This window comes from Trichoplusia ni, chromosome 4 (assembly GCF_003590095.1).
Source record: "Trichoplusia ni isolate ovarian cell line Hi5 chromosome 4, tn1, whole genome shotgun sequence".
Taxonomy (NCBI): Eukaryota; Metazoa; Arthropoda; class Insecta; order Lepidoptera; family Noctuidae; genus Trichoplusia; species Trichoplusia ni.
In genome coordinates this window covers 19,089,365-19,112,151 of record NC_039481.1, presented here as the reverse complement: position 1 = coordinate 19,112,151, position 22,787 = coordinate 19,089,365, and the positions used below count along the sequence as shown (strand labels likewise).

At 36.7% G+C, this 22,787-nt stretch overlaps 2 protein-coding genes across 2 annotated transcripts in view; one reads left to right on the top strand and one right to left on the bottom strand.

Annotated features, from left to right (window-relative positions):
- Nucleotides 1-430: 430 nt before the first annotated feature.
- LOC113493455 (profilin) lies at nucleotides 431-4,618 on the top strand. The gene is made up of 4 exons (XM_026871444.1): nucleotides 431-647; nucleotides 1,962-2,133; nucleotides 3,446-3,545; nucleotides 3,628-4,618. The coding sequence occupies exons 1-3, from the start codon at nucleotides 537-539 to the stop codon at nucleotides 3,541-3,543; spliced, it is 381 nt and encodes a 126-aa protein (XP_026727245.1). The 5' UTR covers nucleotides 431-536; the 3' UTR covers nucleotides 3,544-3,545; nucleotides 3,628-4,618.
- A 74-nt stretch (nucleotides 4,619-4,692) lies between these two features.
- LOC113493452 overlaps nucleotides 4,693-22,787 on the bottom strand; it is a 120,662-nt gene continuing 102,567 nt past the window's right edge. The window contains exons 15-16 of the mRNA XM_026871442.1: nucleotides 12,497-12,568; nucleotides 4,693-5,699 (exon numbers count right to left, since the gene is read on the bottom strand). Coding sequence (XP_026727243.1) covers nucleotides 5,611-5,699; nucleotides 12,497-12,568 — 161 coding nt within the window. The 3' untranslated portion in view covers nucleotides 4,693-5,610. The remainder of the gene's footprint in view (nucleotides 5,700-12,496; nucleotides 12,569-22,787) is intronic.

Genomic DNA, 22,787 nt, shown 5'->3' with positions numbered 1-22,787 from the left:
ATAACAATTTCAGTAGAAACAATAGAAGGAGCTCTGAAATTAGTGAATTTTCCACTTAAGTTCTATTTGTTTTGTCTTTACAATGTATGCTGCTACATTCCTAGCTAGATAGTATTACATTTTGAAAAGAACATAATTATTTCGTATGAAATACAACTTTTGTGATAGACCCAATATATTTAAATAAATAAAACATTGATGTTCCCAAGAGTTAAGATGTTTTCAACTTTCAGTAAAAAGCATAGGATTTTGAATGAGAAAAAAAAAAGAATTTTATTATGAAAAAAAATAAATTGATTTTAGTATGTAACCGTTTTTAGGCGGTATAACTTTCTGGTTCCTCAGTTGTTTATGATTCTACCAAAACCAATGTTGAATTTATTATGTTGGATGCCATGTTCTTCCGGTCGTGTCTATGACTACGCTGCCATTTTGGAACGGCAGTGCTTTTTGTTCGTGTGAAGCGCTTGCTCGTTGTGAGGAGTAGATTGTGTTTTAGTCAAGTGTAGTTTTATTTTAAGTCGAACTCAATCAAAATGAGCTGGCAAGATTATGTCGATAAACAGTTAATGGCATCCAGATGTGTTAAAAAAGCTGCGATTGCCGGTCACGACGGAAATGTCTGGGCCAAGTCAGAAGGCTTTGAAGTAAGTTTTTTCCTCTGTCAAGTAGACAAGTACTCACTACGCGGTCAGTGTTTTTGCAAACTTTTAATTTTGGTGTGAATATTAGTGCTAAATGGTGACTTTGTGCAGTTCGTAGTAGGTTCCATGGATGACGAATTCTTTATCCGGCGAGTTTGACAAGATGGCGACATGTGGTGGGAGCCAGTTATTCGGATAAGAAACGTGAATTTTGTCCGCATTACCATTGTATTTAATATTTCCAAATTGCGGTTACCGCACTCTTTGTCACATTCTATTTGAAGCTTATTAAAATGTAATCTCTTAGATGTATTAATGCTTCGGGCACGATTGCCGGCCGGTATATCTTTATTGGTCTATGTGCACTATCTACGTGTTTAGTCTGTTAGTTAAACATAGTTCTCCATGTAATGCTGTTCTGGCAGCCGTCCTTTCTTTTTGCTAAAAAATCGAAACTTGTCTGCCACAAAAGTGGCAAATATAGCCTCCTGTATAAAATCATCGTATATAGTTGGTATAAGTCATTTTGCAAAAGTAGTATACAACAGCTTATTCATAGCTGGTTTAGTATCCTAAAACGATTGTGTCTAATGGATCGATCAGATAAATTTTAGTCTTATGACATTATCTCTCAGTTGCAGCAATCTTCTTATTATCCTCACTCACTGTGTTAACCGGAATTCGTATCATAATTACTGTTTTTTTAGCCTGTATATAATGAAATAAATTCGGTATTTAAATATTGTATTTACATTGCAGCTTATTGCATAAAAATAAATCTTCAATGAATACTAGCACAGAGAAACATCTGAATTATTACTAAGGTTATGAATAGGTCCTTTTCTTGATATTGGTATTATTGGTAAATGCCGTGACAGAATAAAAACTGCTTATCCCAACGAATAGTCGTAGATCTCCAACTCGCACCACCACGATGATTTTCAAATGAAACAGTTTGCACAAATGCACATCCATGTGAGGCATAGATTATTATAGATTTTGATCGATGCGCCTGAAAGACTAGTTACTGCATTTTTGTCTTCTTTACTTGCATTTTGTTCTTACTTAACTAAATCCTAACGTTTCTAATTGATGTCTTCAGATAGACTCGCTGCTGGCTAGTAATTGTATCCCAATACAGAACATTCTTACTTGCGTGTAAATAATCAATTCTCGTTGTTTAGACGAATAAATGTACCCTATTTGGCTGACAACAGTTTATGGAAACGGAATAAATAATTACTTGTAGCAGTTATTACGATTCTTGATTTTGAACACCCTAATAGTATCTGATATTGTTTTTTCAATTTTTAACAGATATCAAAAGATGAGGTTGCGAAGATAGTCGCCGGTTTTGACAATGAATCACTGTTAACGAGCGGTGGTCTCACGATAGCGGGTACACGGTACATCTACCTCAGTGGCTCAGACCGCATCATACGCGCAAAACTCGGCAAGGTCGGCGTGCACTGCATGAAGACACAGCAAGGTAAGCACTACTATTATAATATCTTGCATTTGTTATGATTTGTACAGTTTATTTACAGCTTTTACTTACGCCGTTATGCTGATCGCCTTTGTTTTATTTCTATATGAGTTGCGTAGTAGTTGCAAGTTGCAAAATACGCGCATGATGTACGGACAACGATCATAAATTCAGAGTTAACCAAAGATATTAGGTGTCGTAGAATGTATTCTATCAAAAACCTTATCATTGCTTGCAATTTTTTTGACACCTGGTTAGATTTTAAGACTAACGTGACTTGTAAAATACTTTTGTTCTGATTTTATGATAACAATCAAAAAAATATAAATTGCTAATTTTAAACGGGTCAAAGCGTTTCTAAATACTTATAAAAATAAATTACCTAAAATCAATTCAATATTAAAAACTGCGTGAACAGTGTTCTTAATTTATGTTGAAAGTATACGTTGAGGAATATTTGTATTATTTAAAGTAGTCTAAAAACGTATTGATAGAATCGCAGAGAAACGACTTCGAAAAGTATATAATTCACAACTTATATAAAAATTTATTCAACAAATATAGAGTTATGAATATTTAAGACCCAAAACATACAAAAAAAACAACAAAAAAATATTGAGGTTATTGATTGACTTTATTTTATTATGGAAGCCGAAAATAAAACCCGCGTCCACTTTCTTGCCTATGGATTCCATTGCACATAATCAATTAGAGGGAAGTGTCGTCGTTCTGAAGGTGTAGCCAAATTCATCGCTCATTCGTCTGTCAAATAAATCATTTAAAATATTCAAAATTAACTCATTTGTTAGATATTAGCATGCCAAAAACGACAGATATAAAAATCTTGGGGTTAAATATTAAATCGTTTCGTGGCAGCCTAAGTGCCACTTCCATTTTCTTGTTTATGTTCAATGATTCGTTCGGTTAAGGAAGCTAAATACCTAACATAGTTCTTATCTGAAGTGAGTACATTACGCTTGCAGTATTGTTAAACACGGTTCACGCCTCTTTAAACCTAGTGCTATTTTAGGTTTTGTATAAACCATTGGATATTTGTACTTACTTGCCTTAACGCCTGTATGATTTGTATTGATTTAATTATAATTTGTGTTGGACATAGATTTTAAAGTAAGTTTAATTTTGCAACTGCTAAGATTTATCTTTTTAACCTCAGAAATAATTTCAACAATAATATTTAAAGAACAGATATTTTTAATAAATTTAATGCGTTGTCAAAATTGAAGATATGATTATCAATAAGTAGGTGGCCCACGAAGTTTCACAGTGGCTGGTTCATTGAAGTATTTTGTTTCAGCCGTCGTAATTTCTCTGTATGAAGAACCCATCCAACCCCAGCAAGCCGCATCCGTAGTGGAGAAGTTAGGAGATTATTTAATTACCTGTGGTTATTAGAGGTGAGTGCCTTATCACATGACCAGTATGTTTATCAGATACCATCTGTCATGGACTCCTCAAAAGCAGTTCTTTCTTTTTCAGATCGAAGCGCGCCGTGATCTAAGAATACTATAAGATAATATTTTTTCCACAGGGAAATAAGTAACTGCATTTTGTATATTCTATGAAGTGATAAGGACCGTTCATTTGTTTTGATATTCGATAAATTATGGCGTCATCAGTGCGTGATGCGTTTAGTAACTGTGCAGATGCAATTACTTTGCGGATTTTGGACCCCTTTTATACGCTCACCGCTTCCATAAAGTAATTGTAACCTGCAATAGTTTAAAATGTATTTTAAAGTTTGCTTTTATTGACCAGTATGGTAAAGCATATTCAGCTTTGCAAGCAGGTCTCAAAGCATGATGTATAGAGATTTTTTTAGGTTTCTTCTCAAGCATTCTGATACTTGTATCTGGCGTGTACAATGATCTAAATTATTACTATTATTGAGATAGACTTACAAATTACGTCAATAGCCATCGAGACGAATATGCCCGCGTACAGATGCTTGAAGAGAAGTTATAATAATCACGTAATGAAATTACTGTAACAACATTATACAACATATATATATTATTATAAATAGCATTTGTGTAAGGGCTTGTTACAAATTGAAAGACACTGTAACCCAAGTATTACGATTTTAATTGAAGATCTCTAGTCCCACTGGAACCATCGTGTGAGTAGTATCCGACACATCAGTGCGCGGCGGACGAATCTTGCGCCGCGACGCGCCGCGGTCGCGAGGTCCACATGGCCCGCTATTACAATTTTCTGCTATGCTTTCTTTTTAATTGTGCCGCATTTATAATCTTGTGTAGTGAATAATAAACATTTGCATTCTGTTCTATTCTATCTCTTAGCTGCAGAAATAGAAGCGCTCAATTTACCCTGTATCCTCAGACAAGGCTTGCAGTAAACGAAGGGTGCATATTGTTTATATTTGATATTACTACTATAGCTTTGTACATTGTTTCTGATAAGCGATGGGAACTGTGTCTATCTAATAATAAAATGATTTGTATTATAACATTGTCGTTTCTTTTAAATGTACTCATCTGAAAGAAAGAAGGACGGGAGGGCGATGTAACAAAAACAATGAAGTTATGGCTAATGAACATAATTTATTTCCTTTGACAAAATCTACAATAAGAGTTAAGTACACTCGAATACAAGGATTGGTATAAAATGTTAAACTTGTAGCAATAACCTATCAAGTGATTTTGGTTCTTTAATATTACAACACACTAGGAACGCCTTCTAATCTTACGTCTTAAATTATTTTCAAGAATTCATAGAAAAAATCGAGATTAAAGTTTTAGTATTTATATAAATGTATGGGTATTCCTCCGCCGACTCGCATAAAATTGCAGTTGATTGGTTATTCATTTCCCTAAGAGCATAATGTAACAATATTAAACAAAGGATAACGCGCCAGTTTAACATGCTACGTGTTTATCTACATTTCTACACTCCTATTATTACAAAAGAAAGTATTTAGTCGTGTATGAATAAAATACGTACTTATCACATCTTATACATAAATTATGCGTTGATAATAAGCATTATTTAGACAAATTAATACACAATGTATAATATCGCTATACATCAGATTTTCAAATAATACTCGTGTTCATAAGCCAACACGCAAGCCTACGTATTTCGATTCCGTAATCCAACAAGTTACCTCAAACACTTATCTAAACTTCATCATTCGTATCAACTACCAATGTACGTTGGTACTTATTTTTAATTTCATTAACATAATGTAATTGATCAAGACGAGAACCATATTGTGTTAAACATGACAATACCATGCTGGTATATATTTTTAGTAAACATTTCGTTGAGGCAGACGTGTCATTTAACTTATCGGTCGTTTTATAAATGTTTAACTCGTTAACCTTCTATTTTTTAAACTTAATATTTAATCGTTCATAGATTTTTTGTCTCTTTAGTGCAAGAATTTTCAAGTACCCATTTGGTATTAAGGTAAATTTTAAAGTCTTTCATTTTGAATCTTCAGGGGTGTTCTAAAGAGTAATGTCGAGATTTTTTCCAAAGGCTTCTGAAAAATCCTTTGCGTTGTTTCTGTCCTGGGTGCTCCTCGCCTGTTAACAAAAACATTCATATTACTATTTATTCAACAAAACATGACACTGTAGTATGGTGTAGAATTTTTAGATCTGGGTGATCATGTTCAGAATTGAGATGTCTCCTGGCTTTACTTTAGGAACTCATAATGAAAACTGTATAAAGAAGAGACCATGTATAAAGAAATACTTAGGATCCAAAGATACTTAGAATTTACCTAAATACACATAATAATCCCTCTACTGATAAATAAGGAATTATCGCACGAGTTGGTCAACTTACTTTTCTGTAACATTGTGTAGCTATGTAATCTGATACTGCACTAGGCAGGTACTGATTCTAGTAGAGGTTTCTGAAATCATGGTTGGCTTGTGGAATTCCTACTTTGTTCTACAATCATCAACAAGCTAATATAGTATTTTCCTGTTGCTAGAAATAGAAACCACAAGTTCAACTGTAATTGTAGACTTGTAACGATAATATACGATTGCAAAATAATCGAGTTTTTAAAAATATACTAAATGCAGCAACGGCGTAAAATTCAACTTTTAGGGTCGAGAACCCTCAGTTGGGGGACGCGAATGTCAAGTGTACGAGCGGCCGCCCGGCCGGCTCGCCCGGTGGTGTCTCGACAAACGGATCGATACTACGCGTACTGCGGCTGGGGAAGTGCTGCTCCCGTTGCTACAGACTGTACAGATCTATGCGCGCTAATATAGTCTACACCAGAACTTACTGGGCTGTAGTTACTAAACTGTAAAAAATTGATTCGTCCAAAATTCGCCAACACCCATGTATAATTTAATCTTCATGCCTATGTTACTACTTCTCTTTGAGATGGAAGTCGATGGTAGTTTTAAATCATTAACTATATATAATGTTACATTGTTCTGCTTGTCTTTCTAATAATAATTATAATATTTCGCAATAAAAGACTTCACACAACGGAGAAAGTAATATATAACAATGGAATAAGCGTTAAGCATTTTGGACAATGTAGAGGTGATATTCATGTACATTCGTTTTCATCTCTTAGGTACATTACATTGTAAGTTGTATGCATGCAGATTGCAGAGGCAAAATTTACTATTTTGTGAATCAAAAACGCAAGGAAGGTGACACGAAGAGATGCTCTTTGTATCAATACTTAAGAGTAGGCATGTGCAGACACGAAATATAACAATCAACTTTAAACGTTAAGTAGAACATAGGTGTCTACCTAATGCTGATTTAAGTACCGTTATGTTGACTGCTGCCGTGTTAGACGAAAAACTTTATGTGCGTTCACTTGCGCAGGCGTGTTCAGCTCAACCTAATTAGCTGCACTTTTTTTACTTAGATGCTCTGGATAGAGACATGAATTAATTTAAAGATCACGAGACCGTGAATGATTTCTTTTAAGCTAATAATTATAATCTGCCAGGTTTTACATAAATGTCTTCCATTTAACAATAGATTAATATAAATACGTAAGTATATATTTGATCGAGACATTGAAAACATCTAGTTTCAGCATTAATTTATGTATCTACATACATAAGAGATAGTCGTGCCAGTTAGTAGGGCATCGAAATAAATCGGAGTAAGTAGGTAGTTTCCAGCACACGTCCCAAATGCCATGCACGCTGCCTAAAATAGTCGTGGACTGAGGCACGTGAGATGCCGCACCCGACATTCGACTCCGCTGTGCGATTTTGTTTATGTCCTAACACGATCTAACCAATTAAAGCCACATAATTAATTATAGAATATTAAATAACAGTTGAAATCCAGAAACTTTTTTTTGTAAATTCTATTTATTTTTATAATCTTTCTATACACAAGTTAATTTTATACCAATCTCAGTTTTTATGAATCATCTTTAATTATTACGTAGCAAAGCGTTTTATTTATAGCTCGTGCAGTGGAGGTCCATCCAATTCAAGTTCATTGGCTAGACTCCCCGCAAAGACACGCCAGGCGTGTTGCTTGTTTACCGATTTTATTGATCCACATTAGTTAGACGTAGTCGGACGATAGATTATAATTTTTCTATAATAAAGACAAAACGCATTCTCATTTCAACTGTGATCGCGAGGTTTTGAAACATCTACACTTTACATCAATTGAATTCGTAGTCCCGGGCGATGGTGCTGGCAGAATATTAACGAAGACAGGGAATCGATACCGTTCCAAAGTGTTGTTCATTGATCGAATAACCCTTTGGATCGTTAAGTAGATAAATTTAATATTGAATTTAGATAACTTCAGAATTCCAAATAAATATTTGAGTAATAGAGTCCAGTGTGGTACTGATGACAAATCTATACAGGAAATGACTCGGGGTCGTAAAATTATATTTACGATGGAATATTGTTAGTTCTGAATCGCAGAAAAACCGCGATCCACACAATATCTTGGAATCTGAATCAGACAAGTTATTATTATTTCCTAAAAGGTGACTCAGTAACTATGTCCCGGTATTTCAATAGGTAATTGCAATCGCTTCTTGAAACATCGTGTAGATCACAAAGGGTATTTTAACTAATCAGGTCACGAAGATCGGGCTGGAGAAGTGTGAAGGGCTGATCCAAAGGGGCGCGTGGCGTGCGGGGCGGCGCGCGGGGTACAGGGGTCGTCGACACTTCGGTGAAGGGCAGCGAGGTCGGTGCGTTCGCTTTCGTAGGCGCGCGGCGCGGCGGGCCGGCGGCGGGCGGCGCGGCGGTGCGCGGCGGCGGCGACGGCGGCTCTGCGTATTGATCGCGGCTCCGCAGCCTCCCGCATTCGAGCCACGCTACATCTCTACTTGATTTCCTAAACGTATTTTGATATTTGGCGACCGTTATACAAAGGATTTTTCGTACAACCAGATCTGCAGATCATCGTTGGTGACAATAGTGAATGTGTTAAAACCATGTTCGTTAGAAAACATGATTTGGCAAATGTTTGCAAAATTACGATATATCTCTTTTTATTCCTCTGTTTCGAACGATTTGATGAAAAAAACAAAATGTTCGTCTGAATATCGAATGAACTGTACTGAAATATGAGATCTTCCAGATATGATTCCTAAAACTATTTTTGATGCGTAAGTAGGTAAACCAACCATAGGAACTTGACCAAAGAGTGCAAAAATTACTTATATTTTTGATCTAAAAACTTCAAGTCTATGTCCGGCATTAGGGTGGCTGAACTGATTATTTATACGGGCCCGTGGTTTATTGATCTTAATTAAATATATCTAGCTATTTACTACATGCGACTATCATGCCAGCTGGTAATATCTCGTATGTAACGTAAGCGCCGCCGCAGTGACCGCGGCTGCCGGTGCGACGGCGGCGCGGCGCCGGCTATTGTTTCTGCAATATGATCGCTAATTCTGCGCTCGCGCCTACATTTATCTATAACAATCTATCTTCCTCTTGACCAATTATCTCCGCATAATAACTGCTGTTCGACGTTATATTTCATTTCAATAACTCATATTTTACGATTGTGTCAGTAAGATGAATTTATTGCTAGTCAGCGTCCATTGCCATTTCTTCCATGTAAGCCTTTCGGTCATTGGTCTGTGATAAAACAATGTAATGACCTCTTATCAGTGACATACGGCGCTTATTGATTTAGGTATGTTAATAATATGCGCAAATAGATCAGCAATATAATTAATTTGAATTGTTTTTTTTTGTAAACCTATTTTTTTTTCATGTGGCCAGTAGGTAGCCTCGGTATGCACTAGCGGAGACGCTTTCGAACCATAAGCAATTTTAATGTAATAGCTCGAGTGCACTAATTAACAACGAGAGGCGAACGTATCGCGGCAACAATATACCGTTTGTGCAAAATGCAAAACTAATTGGAGTTTTGATAAGTAGGTGCAAAAATTATTATTATATTGGTGATTGAGTTGAATGTTTCGAACAATTTAAATAGTATGCAGGTCAGTAGGCATGAGGATACATCTGTGGATGTCTACACTTTCTCCGAGACATGTTCTCGAATGTCGAGCCGAGTAGGATGCGTAGTCGCGTGGCACACTTCACCAACAAAATCATGTTCAATATTCATTAAGATTTTAAGCACATCAATTTGAAAAATATTTTCTATGTAAATAAGTAGCGACAATCACAAATGTTACGGAACAACGTCAGATTTAAATATTCATTTGATATTTGAGTTTCAAAGATTAATTATTGTTAATTGTACCCGTGTTATAAATACACGGTATTCATTGCACAATAATAATAATCTAATCTAAGATTAAGAATTTGCACGTCGTGTAGTCGAAAATGATTAGCATAAGTTCATCAACAGATAATGAAATAATTGGAAATTCAAAAATATGCATTAAAAAAATTCAAAGATCTACAAAACTATGTATTTATGTGCCGGTGACTCATAATCGCAGCCTAAATATAAATGGAATAGGGTTCACAATATGAAGTAGCAAAAGTAATTAATTTTCAAGTTATTATCTAAGTAATTAATTACTACGGCTTGCAATTTCAAGACCTCCTAAACTGCTATAAACTATCCAAGTATCTATTTCTCTAACCAAATAAGGATTAAGAAAAATTCTCGCCAAATTCGCGGTCAACCGCCATTACGAAATGAATTATTAAGTGTAGACAAACGTTAGGTACCGCGTATGTTCCGTGCGAGTTCAACGACCTTGCTACCGCCTATCTATCATGCACAGTACTTGCGGCAAGTCTGCGCGCTCTGCTAAATTATGATTCTTAATAATCAATTAGCATTTCTCTAAATTTGACACCTTCGAGTTAATTTGCAACTTTAGAAAGTGTAGTGAAAACTATGCCGCCATCTTGTGGAGAAGATGTTACGTTATTTTTGCGAATCCACTGTCTTGAGCTTTGTCAGATAACGGTAATTAAACTCTGCGAAGCTACCTATTAGATTTATCATTGTAACGGATTCATTACAATTTCAAATATTTTAGATTAATCACATTTTTGTTGTGAATTTTTACCTAATTTTATAATGTTGATATTGCAAGGTTGAGTTGTTATTGAATGATCACAATACGATTTGCATACTTTGCACATCGTTAGATAGCTACATACTAAAAGTTCCAGTTAGACGCGAGCGTAGCTCACAGTTTTGAATATGATTTCTGGAAAAATATTTAGAGTATGTACCTATTTCGTCATGTTGTTGTGTTTACAACTGGAACTGATCCAAAATGTGAAAATGACGCGAATGTTTATCAGCCGTGGCTACGAATAAACGAGGATTGCGATAGCATATTATAAGGTAAAAATAAAAGACCTTGTGCCTTTGGAAAATACTGAATGTTTGAATGAACTAATCCAAAGTTTCTTTTTTTCATACTGGAACATGAAAAAATGCACCGAACAGGTAACTCTTATCAACAAGCTTAAAACAATGTCGACTAATGGTCTACAATCGATAAGTATGCTATCTCAGTAACTGATAATAAAAACGAGTAAAACAACAATTAACGAATACCACGACACTTGGCTCACCCGGTCTACTGTAATGGATGGGAAGATTCTAACCAATTAACTAATTGTTCATTCCCAGTAGAAAGGTAGTAGTCATGACTAATGACGTCATTGTCCTTTAAAACATACAGGAATCCACCTCGTTCACAAAGGTCGCACTCGAGTGTCTATTCGTTCAAATTCGAAGCAGACACGCGGTATTGATTTTCCTTTTTCGAAATGCAGATAGGGAAGCGAGATAGAGGCTCGGTGTATTGCTCCAGCGTAGTGCGACTACACAAGCACAATGATACTGTAATCTAGTTGATTAATTTTGACCTCTGCGTGTACCGAATACCTAAAAATATAATCATTTATTAAAATTTAATTACGATAATTTCCTTTATTTTGCTAAAACGCTCTACTCGCCAGCTTGCGTGTCATCCACATGTGTCAGAATACGTGTTGAAATGTTCACATTATCTTACAACATTATTGTATTTTGAAAATGTAATATGAGTAGGTTGGCACGAAAGACGGATGTCCTTTTATCTGTCCGTTTGTCCCATTGATATGTCACGTCTAATGACATGGTGACATTGTATTCACTATGTATTATCATATCAGCAGGGTGTTGGGCTGCTTTGTGTGGGCAAGAATTATAATTATTGAAATATGTAGGTACCTATGTAAACGATACCGAGACTGTGTTATGTTAGCACTATGTAATGTAAACTCTGCTTATATCAAGTTCATTGTTTTGTCTCGTAGCAAGGCGACGATTATTATTATTGTCATAATTGATTGGACGAGCCGTTATTCGAACATAAATATAATCTATTAATTATTATCATATGAGTCATTCTCGTTTACTTTGTTCTGATGATAATATTATAATAACAAGTTGAGTATAACCGTCCACACTGAGGGATAAAATCGTACATGCGAATATGATGTAGTCAAATATCTGGGGAGGATTCCAATTTCCGCAAAAATGTGGTAGATAGGATGGGGTGAGGGGAGACTGGGGAGTTGAGAGTGGTTGTCGCCCCTGCAGAGCGGGGCGCGGGCGCGGGCGCGGGCCGCGTGCAGGGGTGGCGGCGCGGCTGCGCGCTGGCTCGGCCGGGCCCGGGGCGCACCATGTGCGCAGCCCGGCTCCCCGGCTCCCCCGCCCCTCGCGCCCCTCGCTCCGCACCGGCTAGCGTCGCTAGGGGCGCTCCCTCTCTTCCCGATTATTAAGCTCTCATTCAAGCTTTAATACGCGATTATCACCATGGTTACTATGTACTGCGATGCTAGTCAATGAGATTATTTTCGATCAGGAATTATTCTATGCGTTATCGTTTGATATGGATTGTAGAGATACTGACCGTTTGCGGAGCGTGCTGCAGGCGACGTGGCTTCCTTGTTTCGAGAATTTTCTTTCTCCTTCCCATTGTTCCCTGAGAACAAAACATACAATATTGATTAAAGATTCCTCAAAGTTGTGGTGCAAAAATGTAGGCGTATCCTGAATGTTACAAGAGAAGATTAAATGTTAAATAATGATTATAGGAAGAGAATTATCTTAAATGTTGTTTTCCAAAGCATATCGATAGTACTGTTATGATCAGGGCCCCTTTTCTGCTATTTTGCAATGGCCGATGAATGAATGCAAATTGGATTAAATTTGAAATTATTCTTATTCTCTAAGTAAATGACAATTTTCGTATTCTCTTAAGCATTTTTCTATACAATAATTGGAAGTTAATTGTATTGACCTTGAGTATACCGTGCTGCACTGAATTTCCAATTATTGTGTAGAAAAATGCTTAAGAGAATACGAAAATTATCATTTTAAGCCAAATTTCATTCATTCATCGGCCGTTGTAAATAGCAGAATTGGGGCCCAGCTCTGTGTCAGTTGATCAGTTCGCCCAGAAACAACATAATGTAGAGATACTGGGGTTTCAAAAGAAATGTAGCTTTGATAAGCGAGCGATAACGCTGTGTATAACGAACGTGCGGATTTTTGTCGGTTTAGAAAAACACCTAATCGTAATCGATGCAATATCAGTTTTATATGAAAGAGTTTTATTGCTAATCATAAATGCTCACGGAAAAGCATTCAATAATACCTTTAAATATTCTCAGAGCATTTGGTACATACTGGGCTAATTAGTACAAACAAATTGCAGGAAAATGCGACTCGTTGAATCACTTTTATATTTAAACGAGCACATTATTTTAAATCTATCAAATATCCTGTTTTGCGTTTCCTCTACGAGCCCACTGATAAGTACCGAGTACAGTGGTATTTAAACTAGTTACATTTCAATATGAACCGGAAATATCTGGGTGCAGATAGAGGAGTGCGGGAGTGGTCGCAGGTCTGCGGCGGCACATTCCCGGGAGGATCCTTTTTACCGCGACTGGCAGTCGGACCGGTTCCAACGCGATCGTTCACCCGGCCACACTCCACACTCGCTCGCAAATTTACATTGCACGCCTTTCCATACAGTGTAACAAGCCTCAAATGAGAATTATTCGATACCCGCTTCATTATCGATTTTGCCGCGTCATTTCATTACTATTCCACTAAATAAATCAACAACTTCTCAGAAGTTACGCCTCGAGCGAAGGTGACCGATGTTGATTTGAAATATTGACCGGAATATTTTTAATTCGTGTGAATGTACTCGAGTACTTCTGTAAAGACGTTTCTTTTTATCAACCTTAATTCTTCAACAACATCTTATAGAAACTGGTAATTGACAACTGTGTTAGAACTCGATAAATGATCAATCGTTAAAGATAAAGCTCAGCCTCTTGCACAGAATCCGAGTAACGATTGTTTGACGTGGAGGCGGACGAGCCGACCTTGGCAAAGGCGTTGACTCCCAACCTCAAATCGCTACTAACCGTCGCGCCATAGATTTTACACAACAACCATATGTACCATCTGTTCATTTCTTGCCATTATTTAAACATCCGTCATTACATCTTACATCAATAATAAAATTAGAAGATAAATAAATACATAAATATTTTTTTTCATTCATTCTATAAGACATTAACCTTACTTTTTGGTTACCATTATCATCCTTATAGGTTCCGCTTAGTGCTCATGGATTACATAAATTCGCAAATTAGTCAGCTCGTAATGCATAGGTACCTGAATCTTAGAATAATCTGTTCAAGGTGTGGATGGAATAATTTTCAGGAAATTGTTCTATTTTGAATGTTTACGTAGAAGTTTCTTGTAAAAGGAGCTTCTCAGATGTAAAGATTATTCTGAATGCCTTTTTAGGGAACATGATAGTGATTATCTTCTGAACACGTAATATATCTTTAAGAACGTATTTAATTGGCAGTCAGCTAGTAAACGCTGTCATTACTCAGCATGTTTTTTAAGACTTTATCAGACCTATTTATTCTTTACATCTTAACTGAAATATTCTTATAAATATATACTATAACCATGATTGAACTAGCATTAATATTGTGAAACATTGTTCTCCTAATTGGTATAACACAAGAACATTTAACTCTAGGTTACTACTTTATAAAATAATCGCGTTTGAAATGTTTAGTAGTACGGACACAGCTCAATCCTCCGTTGATACTAATCTGTAGACATCCGGTATAACTGGCGACAGCCACTGCGAATTCCGGTTGTCTTGTCTTTTAGTAAATAAAACAATTGTAATCTTGGACTTCTAAGATTCAACAGTTCTCTTCTATAGGATGGATTCATGGATTCACTTGAAATAGGACGATAGGACCATTCACAATCGCATCTTCTCGCCGAGTTACGAGTACACTGTTTTGTGCCCGTTCTGCTTCCAAAAACCAATAAAATCACTTATGAGGTGGTAATAGGCATTAAAGTCTGCCTGTTTTGTCTCTATGTCTTTAACTTGACCAATCTCATCGTTACCAGAATTTTAAGTTATTTCTTTAACTGCCTGTTTCAATTTCCAGTATCACCGGAAACTCAACCTGTATTTTAAATAGAGCGACTGCGATCGCTACTATCCATACCGGGTAATACGGTACCCCTTGGTAAGACTGGTTTTATCTGGACCATGGAAACTTTCCCTGTAGTAACATTACAATAACATAGCGACATCAAATTCGATAAAGTAGGTCTGTAGACGAAATGTTTAAACATTTTATTCGTGTTTTATTGAATGTGGTAATTATATTTGAGAGATTGGCTTTACATGCGGACGTATAGACAAACTTATCGGCCATTATGTCAGCATTTCCTTTATATATTTTAGATAGGCCAATCAGGAGCAAGATACAAAATATTTTTGAAAAATGAAAACAAAATAACGAATAGAAAACATACCAAATTAAAGTGAAATTGAGTCTGGATAGGTTGAGTATTTATAACCCAAGTTTAATTAAAATGTAATCTATATTTATATATGAGTGTCAACAGGAAACCAACGCTTTACCTATTTATTGTGGGTCCACTGATATGCAATAACAGACTTCGTTAATAGGAAAATAATATGTAAAATATGCAGAGGGCAAATTATAACTGACGCATTTGTAATATGGCCACAGTTGGTTTACCTTACCTGATACGTAAGTAAGTGCATATTTGGTATTTTAATATACACATATGTATACAATGTACATACTTGTGTTTATAGCTATGTATCAGGTAGTGTGTAAACTGTAGGTCACAGGCAAATTCTTCCTTTCTATCCATCTGCTAATAATATTAGTAGGAGAGTATTCAGTCTCACAGGCTATGTATTGACCTAAAACTATTCTTAACGAAGTGGGCGCGAGTCAGCAGTCAGCTAGTTTGCAATAATATAAATATTTCAAGAGTCGCACTCTATATTCAATCTACTAAAGCAATATCATCAGTGTTGCCAAACTAACTATAACAATAACCACCTATTTGTCTTTGTCGAAGTGGCATTGAATGCACTAAAATTAAATGCATATTCAGTGTAAACGTTCTGCATATAATGTGGGGAAACAGAGCTGCTGTTCGCCATGAACATGGAAAATAGAAAAGTAGAAGGAAGCGGCATGTACGCTACAGCCTCTTGCAACTATTTAAAGTTGATAATCAAACTTCTAAGCAAAAGATGAAAGTTTTGTTTTGTAGCTAACTCCTTGTTATACTTCATCATATCTCTTATCATGATTCCAGTATTCTTGATCGTTTTTACATACGCGGTCGTATCTTTCTTGTCACATTCTGTCGAAGTTCTAGTATGTAAAAAAATTCGTGTGACGGGAATCGGAGGGGGAATTAATTTTAGCAACACTAAGAGCTACCACCATCTCTTAAAGAAGTATCTGAAGTATTATTAGATCGTGGAAGGAAGACATATACCTTGTCGCGTTCTCAAACTGCAAACATATTACCTACTTCATGACATGTCGGTAGAGCTTTTTATCCCGTGCAAGTGTAGTGAAGAGCTCTTTGCCCGTTTCCCTCTAGTTTTCTATTTCGCGGTGTTGCAGTCGGTAAGTACGACGTGTGTGCACAGGTGCGCTGGCGTCGGTATGTGGGTGATGGTCGGACACTACTCACTCCACAACCGTCTGGATTGGAGACACTCGTATAAATACATTTACCGTTCGTCCAACACTTCGAAGTATCACAGATTTGTTTTTCACATTACAGCAAATGTAATTTAGTTTTCTGCGAAGAGTTTTTTTTAGTATTCGATTGCCAAAAATTTACATTGCTGACTCTTATGGGGAAAATTTTGGATGTGCAGATAGGTTAATCGCTTTTTATGGGTTTGGCCGAATATCACACTTATCATTATAACTGCACCGATAATACTTTTTCGTTTATGATAAGTGTGAGATATTATAATAAATTCAGCGAAGCTCAATATTTAACGGTAGTTTCAACTCTACATGTTTTTTTTTTAACTATGTTGTCGTTTGCAGGCAACGGTATATTTACATATTAAGAAAATTGTGTAGGATTACACAAAAGAGTAATCAGTTGGTAAGTCGAGCGTGGCGCCTCGCCATATTGTATTACGACGAGGTCGTGGTCGAGCGTGTGATACCAAAGGATACCACTAAGGTTAAGCTTCGTAATGTCACGCACAACTCGTTTACCACCATTACGAGTAATTAACAGCTGTTTTACTGCGGCAATAAATTAAATAATTTTCTTTAGTTCTGAAGTCAGCCTATTGTCATCATCTGCAGGAGAGAGCTCTTAGCACCGTGAACAATTAAATCGAGACAAAGCTAATATTATTTTTAGAAAATTCTGAAGTTTAAAACGTTATTGATGATGGTTATGAATGACTTCAGTCAAACATGCATGATAACAGCTCAAGGCGTGACAAAAATTAATTATCGCTAAAAATATAACAGGACCATCTCATTATTGCATAAACAGCTGATCAATACTTGTATCTCGATAGTATCTTATCTACTAAGTACATTGTACAGTTCGACGCGACTGTACTGTGCCATATGGCACCGGCGGTTGCCGACGGAGTCACACCCATAAAAAGGTTTATGATATGAAGCTTTTAGGTTACACGCCGGCAAAGGTCGTGCCTCAACATGTACCCACAGAACAACGTTACTCTTTAAGGGACTGTTTAGAAAACTCGAGAACACGTCACCGTATCAATACCTGTTCTCTATGGTGATACAGTCGGTTCTATTCATCTCTAGAACGTAAGTATGTCACGATTATAATTAGAAAATTATAGGCTCGTAACGATATGATGTTAATTAAAAACAAATTGTAAGACAAGACGTCCATGGGTAAGTCCGGATGACCAATAGGGCCACAAAATGTGTTCACATCTAAATAAGTGTTGCGTGCCACGCCGTTTATTGGAGTTTTTAATAAAGATTTATTTGCTAACTACAGCCCGACGGTCGTTTAACTTTTGCTTAAATTAATTGGGCCCACAATCCCACATCGAGTCTTGGTATATATGTAGTACAATCTATGTAGATGTTTATAGTAACGCAAGAGCGGCGTCGTTAGTGTGCTAAGTACTTTGCTACTGGTACGTAGAGTCTAAGCACGTGGGCCTCCGAGGTGAAGGTCAGCCGTGAAGGTGTTAGACAATTGAGATTCAACAGATATTCGCCGATACTCATGAAGCTCGCCGTAGGCCTGACGTGACGGACATTTCTGAAGCTTACTCATCACCACACGCGTTCACACATTTATATTCTCCACGCGGTCACTCAAATACTAGTATTCATTATTGTCAATTTATGATAAATAAGACGCCTAAATATATAAATTAAGTACATAAATACAAGGTGATTCACAGATTTCAGAGAAGTATTTTTATGATTTGTCAGCTATCAGTCCCAGCATTCATAGCAGATACAAGGAAAAGACCTTTAAATATATTAAAAATAGAACAGAAACGTAAGGTATTTTAAAAGAATGTTAATGCACCTCCAATAATGGATAGATTTTCTCTAATATTTATCGTTCATTCGAAAGTAGAGTTCAAATATCAAGTGAAAGAGACAATTTTAGCATTGTTAACGCTACTGCTAACGCCATCTAGTGGAAAAGGATTAAGATACGAGACACCCTCTATCGTCCGGCGGACGGAGACGCGGCGAATGATTGTGAGCGGCGAACGAGACCGGCGTGCAGCGAGCAGCGAGCTCTGATTGGTCGCCGAGGAACTTCAATTATTCGCTCCTATCGATCACTTCTTTTTTGACATCCTTCAATCAGCAACTGCGGTGGTAGTCGGTACACCACCGTAACATATTATTCGCCTTACATAATATTTTTCTGAATGTACTGTACTCATCATAATAAAGTATTTTTATAAGAAGCCTAATAAAGAAAAATTCATTGAAGAGTGACCTGATCCTCACACACAATACACAACATAAATTGGACCTTCGAACCGGATCGGAGCGGCTTCAAGAAGAACACGTGGAAGAAGCCGGCAACCTGCATACGAAGAAAACGGTCAGGCCATTCAACGTTCCTTTCCAAACCCTTCCCTTAGCATCATTTGAGCTAATATCGTGTTTAAATTTCTAGTAACCGAGGCGCGGCGCGTCGTCGCGAGACCGCGTCTTGAAGTACCTACTTGCCGCCATTTTGTGCAGCGTGATTTTCAAGCTCGACCGGGTTAAAAACTGTAAGTACTTTTCTTTTGTTTCTTGCAGTCTCCCAAAATGCCAATAGACGATTATAAAGATTTGGTTAGGAAACGGGGTGTAGTTAAAGGAAAGTTTACTGGATTCGTTAAATATGTAGAATCTTTACAAAACTTAGAATTAACTGAATCTCATAAGATTGCTCTAAAAGATCGATGTAAGAATGCTGTTTCACTGTTAGAACAATTCTCAGGCATTCAAGATGACATAGAATTTCACCTACAGGATTCTGAATTAGAAAGTGAAAAACAATTAATTGAGCGAGAAACTTTTGAAAATTTATTTTACGATTTCACATCTAAAGCGAAATGCATGCTAAAGAGTCAAGAAATTATTGATAACGATGTTAAAGTATGTAATAAGACGTCTAGTATTAAATTACCCACTATTACATTGCCTTCCTTCGACGGTTCATTTGAACAGTGGTTAGAGTTTAGAGATACCTACATTTCCTTGATTCATAATTCTAAAACTATAGATAATATTCAAAAATTTCATTACTTACGTTCCGCGCTCACTGGTTCTGCTAGTCAAATAATAAAATCGTTGCAGTTTACCGCTGAAAATTACGCGATAGCATGGAGTTTATTGGAGAACAGATTTAATAATAATAGATTACTCGTTCAAAACCATGTTAAAGCTCTGTTCTCATTACAGTCATTACACAAAGAATCTGCATCTCATATTCGTAAATTGATAGATAACGTACTAAAGAATATTCGCGCTCTTAAAGGTCTAGATGAGCCCACGGATCAATGGGATACGTTAATCATATTCCTTATAGTTACTAAGATGGACTCAGCCACCGAGAAGGAGTGGGAGAACCATAAAAGTGCACTCTCTAAGTTACCAAGTCACGCTAACAAAAAATTAACATTAAACGATATGATTACATTTCTTACCGATAGGGCGGACATGTTAGAATCCATAAAAAGTACACATGAGTCTAGTAAGCAAACGTCAGAGGGATTCGTAAAGAAAACATTATCCCATCAATCTAAGCATGTTAGCTCACATAGCTACACCGCAACGCGTAATAATAATAATAATTCGTATAATAAATTATCGCAAAAATATAATTCTTACAGTGATTCCAAACGTCAGCATAGGTGTAATATGTGCAAAGAAAATCATCCACTTTATTCGTGCAGTAAGTTCAGTGACCTTCCTATGAAGGACAAGTTATTATTCGTAGACGAAAACAAGTTGTGTAAAAATTGTTTGCGTGGTGGACATGCAGTGTCTCATTGCTGGTTCGGCCCTTGCAAGCTATGCAATCGTAAACATAATTCGCTTCTTCATGGTGAGTGCTGTGATAACAGCAATACGTCAAAGTCTGTAGGTCCGCAGGACGCGCAAGCGCTAGCGTCCGCAACGTGTGGCGAGTCCGAAGCGACGACAACGTCCAGTGTACACAGTACCGCGCTACACAGTGCGTCAACTTCAACGCGTTATCAAGTTGAAAATGGGTATTTATTCCAAGAGCCCGTAATTCTTTCGACTGCATTATTAGATATTTTAGACAGTGATAACAATTATCACACTATTCGTGCAATTTTAGATAATGGCAGTCAACATTCGTTCATTAAAAAATCGTTATGCGATAAATTAAAAATTCGTTTGATACAGTCCACAGTACAAATCGCAGGGGTAGGTAATTCGGTAACCCAATCTACACAATCTTGCAAAGTGCAGGTGCGATCTAAAAATCAAGAATTTAATACGCATTTAAATTGTCTCGTCCTTCCTTGTATTACTGCAACGTTGCCTTCTGTTGCTCATAATGTCGCAAAATTGATGATTCCGAGTAATGTATCACTCGCCGATCCTACATTTTATATGTCAAAGAATATCGATTTATTAATCGGCGCTGATAGATTTTGGGATCTTTTAAGTGAAGGATTAATTCGCCTTACAAACGGCCCATACCTACAAAATACTAAGTTAGGTTGGGTTGTATCTGGTGTCGTACACACAAAAGGTTCATCCGTTAATCGAGTTCAATGCAATTTTACGCACACGTACGACAACGCAGATATTCAATTAACGAAGTTTTGGGAATTAGAGGAGATAAGTTCACAAACTTCGAACATGTCTAAAGAAGATAGTATTTGTGAAAATTTATTTATAAAAACAACTACACGTGATAATGACGGTCGTTTCTCTGTGCGGATCCCATTAAGCGAATCAGCTGATCAACTAGGCGACTCGTACTCGCAAGCCGAGAGTCGGTTCCTCGCGCTTGAACGTAAGTTAGGTCGCTGCACACCGAGTTATAAGAAATTATACTTTGATTTTATGCGTGAATATTTAGAACTCGGTCATATGACAAAAATAGATACTTATCCGTCTCCACATTATTTCTTACCGCATCACGGTGTATTTAGAGAAAATAGTACGACTACAAAATTACGAGTTGTGTTTGACGCTAGTGCTAAAACTACTTCCGGTCAATCGCTAAATGATATCCAAATGATTGGTCCGTCTTTACAAAATGATATTTTTTCCATTCTTTTAAGATTTCGTCAGTACACATATATTGCCTGTGCAGATGTCGAAAAAATGTACAGACAAATACTAATTCAACCCGATCAACAATATTTACAATTAATTTTATGGAGAGAAAAACCGCTCGATGCACTCGGTGTATACCGCCTTAACACAGTTACCTACGGCACGGCGTCCGCGCCATACCTAAGCATGCGCTGTTTGCAACAACTTGCGTCGGAATGTACTGATAACGACATCGCTACTATTATTTACAAAGATTTTTACGTAGACGATTTAATTACGGGTTGTGATGATAAAAGGGAATTATTAGACATTTGTAACAAAGTTTCTAACGTGCTAAAATCGGGTTGTTTCTATTTACGAAAATGGTTATTCAATTTCGACTTGTCAACTTTGAATTTAAACGCATCAAAGAATTTATCTCTAGGCGAGTCTTGTCAAAGTAAAACTTTAGGTTTAGGTTGGTTTGCCAACACCGATGAATTATATTATACGACTAAATTTAAATTTACCGAGAATCACGTTACTAAGCGCATTATGTTATCGGCAATCTCACAAGTTTACGATCCATTAGGTTTATTAGCACCTATTGTAATACTTGCAAAAATATTATTACAGAAATTATGGACTTATAAAATCGGATGGGACGATCCGGTACCTCACGATATTTTAATTAGTTGGAAAAAATTCGTTGATACTCTTGATTATTTGGATAAATTACGTATACCACGTCAGGTTATAAATAGTAAAATGCAATATATAGAATTGCACATATTTACGGACGCCTCTCAGAATGCGTACGGCGCCTGTGCCTACGTCCGTATGTACTCGGGTAACAATAACAAGGTGTCCGTAGCCTTATTATGCGCTAAGTCGAAGGTCGCGCCCGTCAAACCTATAACTATACCGCGTTTAGAATTGTGCGGAGCATTATTAGGCGCAAAGTTGTACACTAAAATTATTAATTCACTTCGTTCGAATTTCACTAATGTTTATTTTTGGTCGGAT